This window comes from Anguilla anguilla, chromosome 14 (genome assembly GCF_013347855.1).
Source record: "Anguilla anguilla isolate fAngAng1 chromosome 14, fAngAng1.pri, whole genome shotgun sequence".
In the NCBI taxonomy this organism is placed as follows: domain Eukaryota; kingdom Metazoa; phylum Chordata; class Actinopteri; order Anguilliformes; family Anguillidae; genus Anguilla; species Anguilla anguilla.
Window position 1 is genome coordinate 4,119,271 of NC_049214.1, and position 12,500 is coordinate 4,131,770.

At 55.2% G+C, this 12,500-nt stretch overlaps 1 protein-coding gene across 1 annotated transcript in view; it reads left to right on the top strand.

Moving 5' to 3' along the window:
* The window catches only part of LOC118212977 (CUGBP Elav-like family member 4), a 37,829-nt gene extending 30,228 nt beyond the window's left edge, over positions 1 to 7,601 (top strand). Inside the window, exons 2-3 of the mRNA XM_035391558.1 lie at positions 6,657 to 6,739; positions 7,551 to 7,601. Coding sequence (XP_035247449.1) covers positions 6,657 to 6,739; positions 7,551 to 7,601 — 134 coding nt within the window. The remainder of the gene's footprint in view (positions 1 to 6,656; positions 6,740 to 7,550) is intronic.
* Positions 7,602 to 12,500: the final 4,899 nt, after the last annotated feature.

Here is a 12,500-nt window from a genome sequence, read left to right on the forward strand (position 1 = left end):
GGTCACCAACAGGACCGTGGCTGGCATCCAGACAAGCGACCGTGTTTAACTTTTACAAAACTGGTTTTTAAAAAAACACTTTCTTCGTCAACAGACGCAGTTCGGCGAGTTGCGTGATCTCTAAAGCTCAACTCACCAAAGCCTAGTTCGTAAATAAAAAGCTCGCGTTCGCTAGTCGCAGCGAAGGGCGCATGTCGACTGGGCTCAGGCTGGGGTTTTTGTTTACCTGTACGCACACACACCGCAGAAGCTGACAGACGGAAAGCCGGCGTTCCCCTCAGGGGGAAAGGCAGAAGCTTTTTCCGCTAGCTCTTTCTCTCCGTTCTGTTTTTCTGCTTTTTTATTCTGCTTTATTTAGTTAAAAGGCACGACACACACACACACACACACACACACCGGAATCACCACATCAGCAAACTGTGTCAATGACGCGCCAGATTTAGCTACAGAGCGTTTCCTCTGTATTCCCACTGCAAGGCCAGCGTGTACAGACACAATGAGAGAGAGGATATATAAATAATAATATATATAAAAAATGATTACATCACAGCGGGGGGAAAATAGGATGCACAGTAAATTTGCTAAAGTCGGATGTGTCGGATGTTGTGACATCAGCACTGAGCCTCGTCTAGCCACATCTCAAGCTTAGCTGTGCAGAGTCAGAGATTTGCCTGAGTTTGCCTGCGGGATTCAAAGGTTTGGGGTGGGATTCACTCGTCCAAAAGATTCCACAGGCGAAATGCGTTACCAGTCAGCTACGGGCGAAATCTCTCCGAGCCAAAGGCAACATAGCTATTTTTGAGTTTTTGAGGGGTTGCGTCGCCAGGGTGTGTTGTCACGGCAACCTTGCAACGGGGCCTCTGCTTTACCGCACCTCGCCGTGCTTCGCTAGCGAACCGGCAAAGCTACCCCCCCTACACCAGGACCGGCAAAGCTACCCCCCCTACACCAGGACCGGCAAAGCTACCCCCCCTACACCAGGACCGGCAAAACTACCCCCCTACACAAGGACCGGCAAAGCTACCTCCCCTACACAAGGACCGGCAAAGCTACCCCCGCTACACAAGGACCGGCAAAACTACCCCCCCTACACAAGGACCGGCAAAGCTACCCCCCCTACACAAGCACCGGCAAAACTACCCCCACTACACAAGGACCGGCAAAGCTACCCCCCCTACACAAGGACCGGCAAAACTACCCCCGGCTACACAAGGACCGGCAAAACTACCCCCCCTACACAAGGACCGGCAAAACTACCCCCCCTACACAAGGACCGGCAAAGCTACCCCCCCTACACAAGGACCGGCAAAACTACCCCCGGCTACACAAGGACCGGCAAAGCTACCCCCCCTACACAAGGACCGGCAAAACTACCCCCGCTACACAAGGACCGGCAAAGCTACCCCCCTACACAAGGACCGGCAAAGCTGCCCCCCCTACACAAGGACCGGCAAAGCTACCCCCCCTACACAAGGACCAGCAAAGCTACCCCCCCTACACAAGGACCAGCAAAGCTACCCCCCCTACACAAGGACCGGCAAAGCTACCCCCCCTACACAAGGACCAGCAAAGCTACCCCCCCTACACAAGGACCAGCAAAGCTACCCCCCCTACACAAGGACCGGCAAAGCTACCCCCCCTACACAAGGACCGGCAAAGCTACCCCCCCTACACAAGGACCGGCAAAGCTACCCCCCCTACACAAGGACCAGCAAAGCTACCCCCCGTACACAAGGACCGGCAAAGCTACCCCCCCTACACAAGGACCGGCAAAGCTACCCCCCCTACACAAGGACCGGCAAAGCTACCCCCCCTACACAAGGACCAGCAAAGCTACCCCCCCTACACAAGGACCGGCAAAGCTACCCCCCTACACAAGGACCGGCAAAACTACCCCCCCTACACAAGGACCGGCAAAACTACCCCCCCTACACAAGGACCGGCAAAGCTACCCCCCCTACACAAGGACCGGCAAAGCTACCCCCGGCTACACAAGGACCGGCAAAGCTACCCCCCCTACACAAGGACCGGCAAAGCTACCCCCACTACACAAGGACCAGCAAAGCTACCCCCCTACACAAGGACCAGCAAAGCTACCCCCCCTACACAAGGACCGGCAAAGTTACCCCCGGCTACACAAGGACCGGCAAAGCTACCCCCCTACACAAGGACCGGCAAAGCTACCCCCCCACACAAGGACCGGCAAAACTACCCCCCTACACAAGGACCGGCAAAGCTGCCCCCCCTACACAAGGACCGGCAAAGCTACCCCCCCTACACAAGGACCGGCAAAGCTGCCCCCCCTACACAAGGACCGGCAAAGCTACCCCCCTACACAAGGACCGGCAAAGCTGCCCCCCCTACACAAGGACCGGCAAAGCTACCCCCCCTACACAAGGACCGGCAAAACTACCCCCCCTACACAAGGACCGGCAAAGCTACCCCCCCTACACAAGGACCGGCAAAGCTGCCCCCCCTACACAAGGACCGGCAAAGCTACCCCCACTACACAAGGACCGGCAAAGCTACCCCGGCTACACAAGGACCGGCAAAGCTACCCCCGGCTACACAAGGACCGGCAAAGCTACCCCCCCTACACAAGGACCGGCAAAGCTACCCCCCTACACAAGGACCGGCAAAGTTACCCCCGGCTACACAAGGACCGGCAAAGCTACCCCCACTACACAAGGACCGGCAAAGCTACCCCGGCTACACAAGGACCGGCAAAGCTACCCCCCCTACACAAGGACCGGCAAAGCTACCCCAAATACACAAGGACCGGCAAAGCTACCCCCCTACACAAGGACCGGCAAAGCTACCCCCCCTACACAAGGACCGGCAAAGCTACCCCAAATACACAAGGACCGGCAAAGCTACCCCCCCTACACAAGGACCGGCAAAGCTGCCCCGGCTACACAAGGACCGGCAAATCTACCCCCGGCTACACAAGGACCGGCAAAGCTACCCCAAATACACAAGGACCGGCAAAGCTACCCCCCCCCTACACAAGGACCGGCAAAGCTACCCCAAATACACAAGGACATGCTCATAGTCAATGATAGAATAAGGTGCTGTAGAATCATGGACAGCCCAGCCGTGGAGCCGGAGGGTACCCCTTGGTCCTGGGTAGTGCACCTGCGCCTCTAAACTCAGGCCCTCGTACCCGCACCCCAATCCGGCCCTAGGGTCAGAGGTCAAGGGGATGTGTTTCCAGCACAGGAGAAACTCAGAGATCTGGGACTTTTTTCTGGTATAGATTTACACAGGCCTCAGGGCTGAGCTTCAGCACATCTAACTAATAGGGTTCGGTGGACGCCTCTGAGTATTAGTCATTCCGGCTCATTCCGGCAGCTTGGGGCAACGGCGTTCAACAGTTATGATAATTTGATGTCCTCGTATTGAGCATATTAGAGCTGGAACATCCCAGATTCAGACAGTAAAAGTCCTCTTCAGTATTTTATTCTAATCACCTGGATTTGCTAATAAGCACAACCCTTCAGCCAGGAGGTAGAACTAATTAGTGAAATCAGCTGGCTGAGGTTCATGGGTGGGAGAAACACATTTCAGGACTTTTACTTTATAACCCCTGGACTTCCCACCCCTGCCTATGGAGAGGCCTGGCGTACCTCAGAGGCCTAGAGAAACGTGGTTCCAGCTGCACTCTCAAGGGCTCCTGAGGCGTGTGTCCGCTGCGGAACACTGAGGTCATGTGACTCGCCTCAAACATAGGTTTTCGGACCGGGCCTGACGCTGAAACCAGGGGGTCCCAGACAGTACCCCGCTTCAGCACTCAGTGTCCTGGGACATGAGCCCAGCTCAGGGTGAGGTGGGGGTGACCCTGGGTCCCAGACCCAAACACACAAACCACAGTGCCCGGGGGGACAACCATCCCACTTCAGAACCTATGCACCTGACTGCAGTGGGTTCACTCACAGATAGAGGGCGCTAGAGATGCTGGAAGAGGCTCTGGCTGATCTGAAGGCTCAAACGGAAAGCTAAGCTCTGTACTGTGGGTCTGACTCTGCCAACTTTTAATTACTTTGATTGATTTTTTCACTCGTTTGCCGTTCGCTTGATTCGATGTGCATCACGTCGGGTTTTAGAAGGGCGCTCTATAAATAAAATGCTCTTTTATTTGTATTATTAGATGGGCCAGATGGGCCAGGACCACAATGGCTTTGTGGGGCTGTGGACAGGTTAGCATTATAACGGAGAGATCGAGGCCTGTTGAGTCATAACATGCAGGGGTGTAGCTAGGAATTCTGGGGCCCCTTGAAAGAATATCGCTCTGGGCTGCCCCTTTTTTTAATAAAACAAATTGAATTATTTGTTCAGTTATTTTCAAGCTGTGGGCCCGTAGAATCGTCACCACTCCCGCTCGCCCCCCCCCCCCCCACTCCAGCGATGGTCCTGACAGCAGGTTATTATATCAGAACCGCGTATCGGCAGGAAGGAAGTGGAGGAAGACAGACAGGAAGAGGAGCAAAGCGGTCTTAATCCACGCAGTAAGAACATAAAGCACAGCGTGTAGGGATCTGCTTCGATGGGCGATAAGCCCAGAGTCCCGCTAAGCCCGTATACTCTCACTCAGAAAGGCCCATCATGCATCAGTTATAATACAAACGCGAGTCCACCATTTACCATAAACATCAGCCCTGACATCAGTCTCAGTACAAACGCACTGCAAGTCCACCATGTACCATAAACATGTGTAAATATGAGTATTCACAAAAACAGGCATCCTAACACCAATTCAAGTCCTAACACACACACACACACACACACACATACACACACACACACACACACACTCTTGCACACACAGAAGTCCTAACACACACACACACACACACACACACACACACACAGAGGTCCAAACAGACGTAAGTCCAAACACAACTGGGTCAGCTGTAAAGGACATACCCAGGTGATTCAGTACGGGACTGCGGTACCAGGGGGACCCTTTCAGGGAGCAGGTTCTCCCCAAATGTCTCTTTTGGGCCCTTAATTACCGTCCCAACCAACCAAGCAACCAAACCTTCCACACCTCACAGTTCCCAAAGTCTGCCCAAATGAGAACCTGGTTAGCGGTAGCACTGCAGCACCCACCCACCGCTGTGACCCCCCCCCCCACCCCTCCTCTGGGAAGTAAGAAACTGCATAGTACACACCAACCCCCCCTCCCCCCCCCACCCCACAGGAGGCACAGGAGAGCCAGCAGACCCAGAGACAGTGCATAAGGGGCTTCATACGCGTTATGATTTATCTATCGCTTCTCCACACGCTCCCCTGTGGAGGTCCCAGCCGGTGGGTCCCACCCGGTGGGTCCCAGCCGGTGGGTCCTCTTTGAGGTGCACACGTCTCTGACAGCTTGCTATCGTCCGTTTGACCACAGTCTCTGCCCCGTCCCAGAACGGCTCTGAGTGCCCGAGTGTACCCCGTCCCACACTGGCACGTACGCCCATCTGTACCCCGTCCCGCACTGGCACGTACGCCCATCTGTACCCCGTCCCACACTGGCACGTACGCCCATCTGTACCCCGTCCCGCACTGGCACGTACGCCCATCTGTACCCCGTCCCACACTGGCACGTACGCCCATCTGTACCCCGTCCCGCACTGGCACGTACGCCCATCTGTACCCCGTCCCACACCGGGACGTACGCCCATCTGTACCCCGTCCCGCACTGGCACGTACGCCCATCTGTACCCCGTCCCACACTGGCACGTACGCCCATCTGTACCCCGTCCCGCACTGGCACGTACGCCCATCTGTACCCCGTCCCACACTGGCACGTACGCCCATCTGTACCCCGTCCCACACCGGGACGTACGCCCATCTGTACCCCGTCCCGCACTGGCACGTACGCCCATCTGTACCCCGTGTCCCGCGCTGGCACGTACGCCCATCTGTACCCCGTCCCACACCGGCACGTACGCCCATCTGTACCCCGTCCCACACCGGCACGTACGCCCATCTGTACCCCGTCCCGCACTGGCACGTACGCCCATCTGTACCCCGTGTCCCGCGCTGGCACGTACGCCCATCCCAGCTTATCCAGTTTCATTCATTCACATCCGCCCTCAGCTTCCCACATGCAGTAAACCCCTCCCCAGGGGTTTTATATATGTTTTATGTACACGTATAAGGTCTTCATCTCTTTAAGTCTAGGGTCTCATGCTCCTGGGCCATCAGTGTGTCCTTTACCAGCATTCTGTACTGAGATGACCTGACACAGGGCCACCATGTTTTATGCACTCACACATGCACACACACACATTCAGCACGAGTGAGTGTCTTTGGTTTTGTGTCCCTCTGGCTCTCTCTCTCTATCTCTCTCTGTCTCTCTCTCTTTCTCTGTCCCCCCCTTCCTAAGTCAGGTGGAGTGCATGTGTGATTCATAAGGGGGCCTGAGATGCTTGTTTCTGACGTGTTGCTTTCCGATCCGGTGCAGCAGAAAAGCGCCCAGACCTGCTGCTCCTCCTCAGAAACACAAAAACAGGAGCACCCTGAACAAACTGCAAATGTTTCTACACGACGAAACAGCACAAACCGAGCCGGAGTGTGTGTTCAGAGTCTAATACTAACCTGATCTCTCTCGCTCTCCCTCCCTCCCTGTCCTTCTCTCTCCCTCCCTCCCTCTCTCTCTCTCTCAGGCTGTGCCTTTCTCACCTACTGTGCGAGGGAATCGGCACTGAAAGCTCAGAGCGCACTCCACGAGCAGAAGACCTTGCCAGGGGTACGTTACGAGGAAAACACACACGCGCACGCGCACACACACACACGCACACGCACTCACTCACACACGCACACACAAACACACATGCGCACACGGGCACGCACAAACAAACGTACACACATACACGCACACGCGCATACTGTACACACTCACACACACACACACTTCCTCTCTCTCCTCCTCAGCACTGCTCAGCTATCTGCCAGTAACGGACACTGAACCCAGCAGGGAGAAACAGCAAGACTGCCCTATAAATAGTTTGTGTGTATACGTGTGACTATGTGTGTACATGTGTGTTTGTGTATCTGGGTGGGGGTGTTAAGGGGGAGGGGGGGGGGCTGTATTGACATGGCATGTATGCCTGAAAGCATGTTTAACCTTTTAAGGTGTGACATCATAAATGTGTGGTTAGAATGTTCGGAACATTCTGATGCTGATGTAACAATGACCGCTGGTGACTGAAAGCAGTGGAGTTCTAGAACACTGAGAAAACATTCCAAAATACCCATTCTTCAAAGGGCTAAAGAGTGCCCCCCCTCCCCTCCCCTCTTCTTTTCCCTTCTCTCCTCCATGCCCTGTATGTATCCGCATTGCCCCAGGAGTCACACGAGCCTTGTGTGTTTGGTGTTCACGGCCGCTCCCTCCCCACGGCCGCTCCCTCCCCACGGCCCCTCCCTCCTCACGGCCCCTCCCTCCTCACGGCCCCTCCCTCCCCACGGCCGCTCCCTCCCCACGGCCCCTCCCTCCTCACGGCCCCTCCCTCCCCACACGCTCACTCCCGTGTGCTGCTCTGGTTCACTTCCCTACCCAGGATTCCCTTTTGCCTGTGATGATGGCGGCCAGGCTGAAGATCAGCACGTAATTCCCCATAACTGATTACGACATAAGCGCACAGAGATGTTCTGATTGGCCGAGAGCAGCCAAACGAACGGCCAGCAGTATCCAGAGGAAGCTATGAGCCATGGATCTTTGATTAAAAATGCAGAAGGGTAATGTCAATGAAAAGAGGCACATGGGGCTTCTTCTTAATTCCTGTAACTGTAATTCCTCTCTCTAGTAAGGCCAAGCAGTGGGATCTCGGCAACTTGACAGAATACTGCATTTTTGGAAGTTTTTTTTTTTTTTTTTTTTGTATCCAACCATAAGTTGATTAATATCTAAGTGTATCTTGGCTGCTGTACAGCGCATAAGCAATGAATGCCGTTATTACACTTTAATTCTGCGCAGCTTCTGACGCGTAAGAACCCAGCCCTAGCCAATGCTAACAGTTCTCTCGCCATTCCAGATAGCTTTAAATGAAGCTAACGCGCAACGACGGCGCGCGCTTAACGCGGTTTTAAAAGCACGTCCTCCGTGCCGGACTAATGGGGCTCGTGTACGATCGGCCGAACGAAAGGGAAGGCGTCTGCGGGGCGCGGGATAGTAACGAGCGCACCTTTAAACAGGTGTAATCTTCCAGGTGGGATCGTAATGAGGAAAGAATCCCTTTCAGAGCAGAATCTCTCTGATGTCAGGACAGCGTTTAGAGAGGCGATACCGAAAAAGCAAAACAGAGGAAATTACTTCATAACTGATGAAGAGGGAAGAGAGAGAGATAAGAAAAGCCATCTCTTTTTTTTTCTGGCGGAGAATCTGCACCCTCTTTCACAAGTTTTCTTTTCTTTTTTTTCTTTTTCGCAGTTTATTTTTTCAGAACCATTTTCAGAAAGTCTCTTTCCGCTCCACTGAATGTCTTGATGTTTTTTTTTTTTTAACGTTAAATCAAGAGCATCTAACTCCCCCACCCCCCCACCCCCCCCCCGGAGTCCAAACCTGACTCTGAACCCTGAGAAGCTGTGATTTAGTGAGTGTAGGAGAGATTCTGGGACTGACAAGGAGATTGTAGCGCTGCTAAGGGTACGGGGGATCTCCAACGTCCTCCGTAAAGACGCGCGCATCGTCCTGCTGTGTGTGGGTCCTTTCCAGCCTGGGTAAGGCTGACCAGAAGACCCGTCTTATTCTTGGCTTTTCCAGGTCCGCAACACAATCAGAGACCGAAAAAAAACTGTTATCTCTGTGTTCCACGTCAATTTGTCCAAGCCAGCTTTTATAGCTGGGTTTCCTGTTCAGTGGTTCAGTGCACAAACGTCCCTGAATCTTCCCTTCAGACGAATCTGTTTTGTTCTGATGGCTCTCTCTCTCTCTCTCTCTCTCTCTCTCCCTGTCCTTCATCTGTCGATGATGAGGTCTCGCGAATAGGCCAGGAGGGTCGAGAGACGGCGTGTCAGGCTGAGGTTCATGCGTTGCGCATGCTCTGTGGTGTACAACTCGAGTGAAGCCATTACGTTACATTCACGTTTTAGGTATTCAGCAGACTGACACTGCCAGCAGGTTTACATGGCGTTCACTTATACAGCTGGATATTTACGGGACATTAACCATGTGTACCAAAAACAAGTGGGAGGTCCTAGAACACCCCCCAACAAAAGTGTGAGGTCTTAGAACACTCTCCAAAAAAGTGGGAGGTCCTTAGAAAACCCCCCCAAAAAATGGGAGGTCCTAGAACACCCTCCAAAAAAAGTGGGAGCTCCTAGAACACCCTCCAAAAAAGTGGGAGGTCCTAGAAAATGCCCCACCCCCTCTGATTACCAGCCGCCCACTTCAGAGTCTTTCGGTGCGATCGATCGGCGTGCCACGCCCCGCTGAGCCGGCCTTTTCCCAGCATCCCCGGGGGGCTCTTTCTGCTCTGTCTGCTCTGCTTAGTTCAGACCTTCATCTGATTGATTCTTTATCTTCGTCTTCCTCTTTGTTCGTCGTCCGCCACGGCGCACTCAGACGGTTGCCGGAGCAACGATTGCATCGGGGGCCTTGTGTCGAGCGTTCTCTGCGAGAACTTTTCTGACGGTGCGCAGAAAGGTTTATAAATCCGTCACAAAAAAACACCGTAAGCGCGGTTTGAGCACGCGCTGCCTCCAGCCAATCACGCTTTTCCCCTGGACCACAAATTGGCTTTTTATAATTCATATATAGAAAATATATTGGCCTGGCTTTAACGACCCACCATAAAAGTCTGCACAAATCTGTCTGAAGTATGACGCAACTGTATATCACAGTTTAGGAACAATGTCAGAACAGTGGCATAATATATTCAGTGAAAATATGAATCCAGTCATTTTGAATCTGTTTTATAAAATATGTGTTTTAAGACACTAAAGGATGATTTTGAGATGAACTGACGGAGCCCTGACAGTAAAGAGCCCTGTAGCTCTTAAACACCAATCAGACTCTGGAGCTCGGTGCTCCTGCCACTTCCTGCCACTCCCTGCCACTTCCTGTCACTCTCTGATTCCCCCTGCTTCCCCCTGCTGCTCCCTGTCACTTCCTGCCGTTCCCTGCTACTCCCTGCTGCTCCCTGTCCCTCCCTGCAGCTCCCTGCTGCTCCCTACTGCTCCCTGTCCCTCCCTGCAGCTCCCTGCTGCTCCCTACTGCTCCCTGCTACTCCCTGTCCCTCCCTGCAGCTCCCTGCTGCTCCCTACTGCTCCCTGCTACTCCCTGTCACTCCCTGCTGCTCCTTGCCATTGCACACCGCTCTATGCTGCTCTGTATCGCTCCGAGCCGCTCTGTACTGCGCCATGCCGTACCGCTCCCTGCCGCTCCCTGCAGCCCCCTGCCGCTCCCTGCAGCTCCCTGCTGCTCCCTGCTGCTCCCTGCTGCTCCACACCGCTCTATGCTGCTCTGTCCTGCCCCACGGCGTGCCGCTCCGTGCTGCTCCCTGCTGCTCCACACCGCTCTATGCTGCTCTGTCCTGCCCCATGGCGTGCCGCTCCGTGCCGATCTCCATGCACAGTATTAATTATGACTCCGGCGGGCTCCGGCTCTCGCTGCAGTTTGATGCATCCGAGCGGGTTATTGATTCTGGCACTCCGCCTGTTTAGCAGCACAGGAGGGGAGCGGGGGGGGTAGGGGGAGGGGGGGCGCGGGTGGGGGTGCGGGGACGGGGGGGGGGTGAGTCAGGGGGAACGGCTCTGTGCCAGGAGGCTCACCCAACTGCCCACGTCCCCATCCAGAGAGGCGCGGGCCCTAGAAGGGGAAATGCAGGAGGGGTGTTGGAGAGACAGAGGGGTGACAGGTCAGCCGGTGATGTACCACACCCAGCCGGGACATGGGACACGCCAGAAACGAGAATGCGATGATGGCGTCCGATCTGCCCGTGGTGTACAGGAACGGGGCCCTGGCACTGCCACTAACTCACACGTTCGCGGGAGGGACCCCCATGCCGTCAGGGATGCGGCGCGGCTGCGATGAGCTGCACGTGTGCGTAACAGAAGCGTGTAATGGACGCGTGTGAAGGACCCGCCCTCCAGCAGAGCTCCTCTCTTCACTGATTCTAAGGGCTGGTGTGAGTGCAGATGTTGGGGAGATTAGGGGGGTGGGGGGCGCTGGGCTAGGGGGCTGGGCTGGGCTGGGCTGGGACAGCAGACAAACGGGTGCCATCGTCTAATGATACCGAGCCACGCAATACAACACTGCACAGGGTTTAGAGGCACACATTTTCCAGCGCATCACACAGACACACACACCATACACACACACACACACACACAGACACACACACACACACACACACAGACACACACACACTCACACACACACACGCACACGTGCACACGCGCATACATACACACACTATAGTCCACAACACATGCACACCTTTTACTTTGCCTTTGAGCGTTCACAGACTCAAATACAGATGCACAGAAATGAGCACCCATACATTTAAACACAGAGAGCACTGCCAAAATAATTTTATGCTGCCTCTACAGTACAGACGTGTGAAAAATTATATATTTTTAACCTAACCATGCACACTCAGCGCAGGGGAGGGACAGAAGACATCAGGTAGTGAGGAAGGAAAGAAACAAACAAGAGAAAAGGGGATGGAGGGATGGTGGGATGGAGAGTGAGCCCACACAAGGGGTCTCCGTGTTCCAGCCCATCCTGAGCACGTACAGGACGGTGTGTTCATGCCGCCCTGGCCTCTAAGAAGATGCACCGGCCCAGGAAAGAACGATAGAAAAAATCCCCGCCATCGGTCGACAGAGCGACCCACTTTCGATAACTCACCCGCCACGGGCAATGCCGCTGACCGATTCCCGCGGAGGTCGCGGGGTAGAGGGGCGCGGGGCAGAGGGGGAGAGCGGGAGAGGGAGAGAGGGGCACGGGGCAGAGGGGGAGAGGGGTAGAGGGGCACGCGGTGCCCGTCCCGGGCGGGCCCAGCATCTCCGGACGGGGGGGGCCGCGCTGCGAAGCAGGGTATCATGGGAGGGTCGGGTCGTCACGGCAGCGAAGCAGCAGCCGCCGCCGGCGCGGGAACAGAATATCAGCGCAGGCATCTCACGGCCGCTGTTACCGAGCAACCGCGGGCCGGCTCCTCGGCGCTAGCGGCGGCGCTCGCCCAAGGCCAGGGGCCGCCCAGCGCCGGCCGCTGATTAATGTAGCTGTCAGCGGCTCGGCCGCGGCGTGGCCACAGATCCGTGCGCGCTCTCACGGGTTAGTGCTCTCAGGTTAGCGCCACGCGCCGCGACGGCGGCCTGCACGACTACGCCCCCCCCCCCCACCGCCCCCCGTGCTCCTGACGTCTCGCCCGGGAGACACGCTCCTCTTTCTTTAACCTTTAACTGAGCAGGGGTGAGAGTTTTTACTTTTATTTATTTTTTATTTATTTTTTTTGGTAATCCTGTTCGTAGCGCTGGAGCAACAGCTTGGTAGCCAGCCCAGCAGG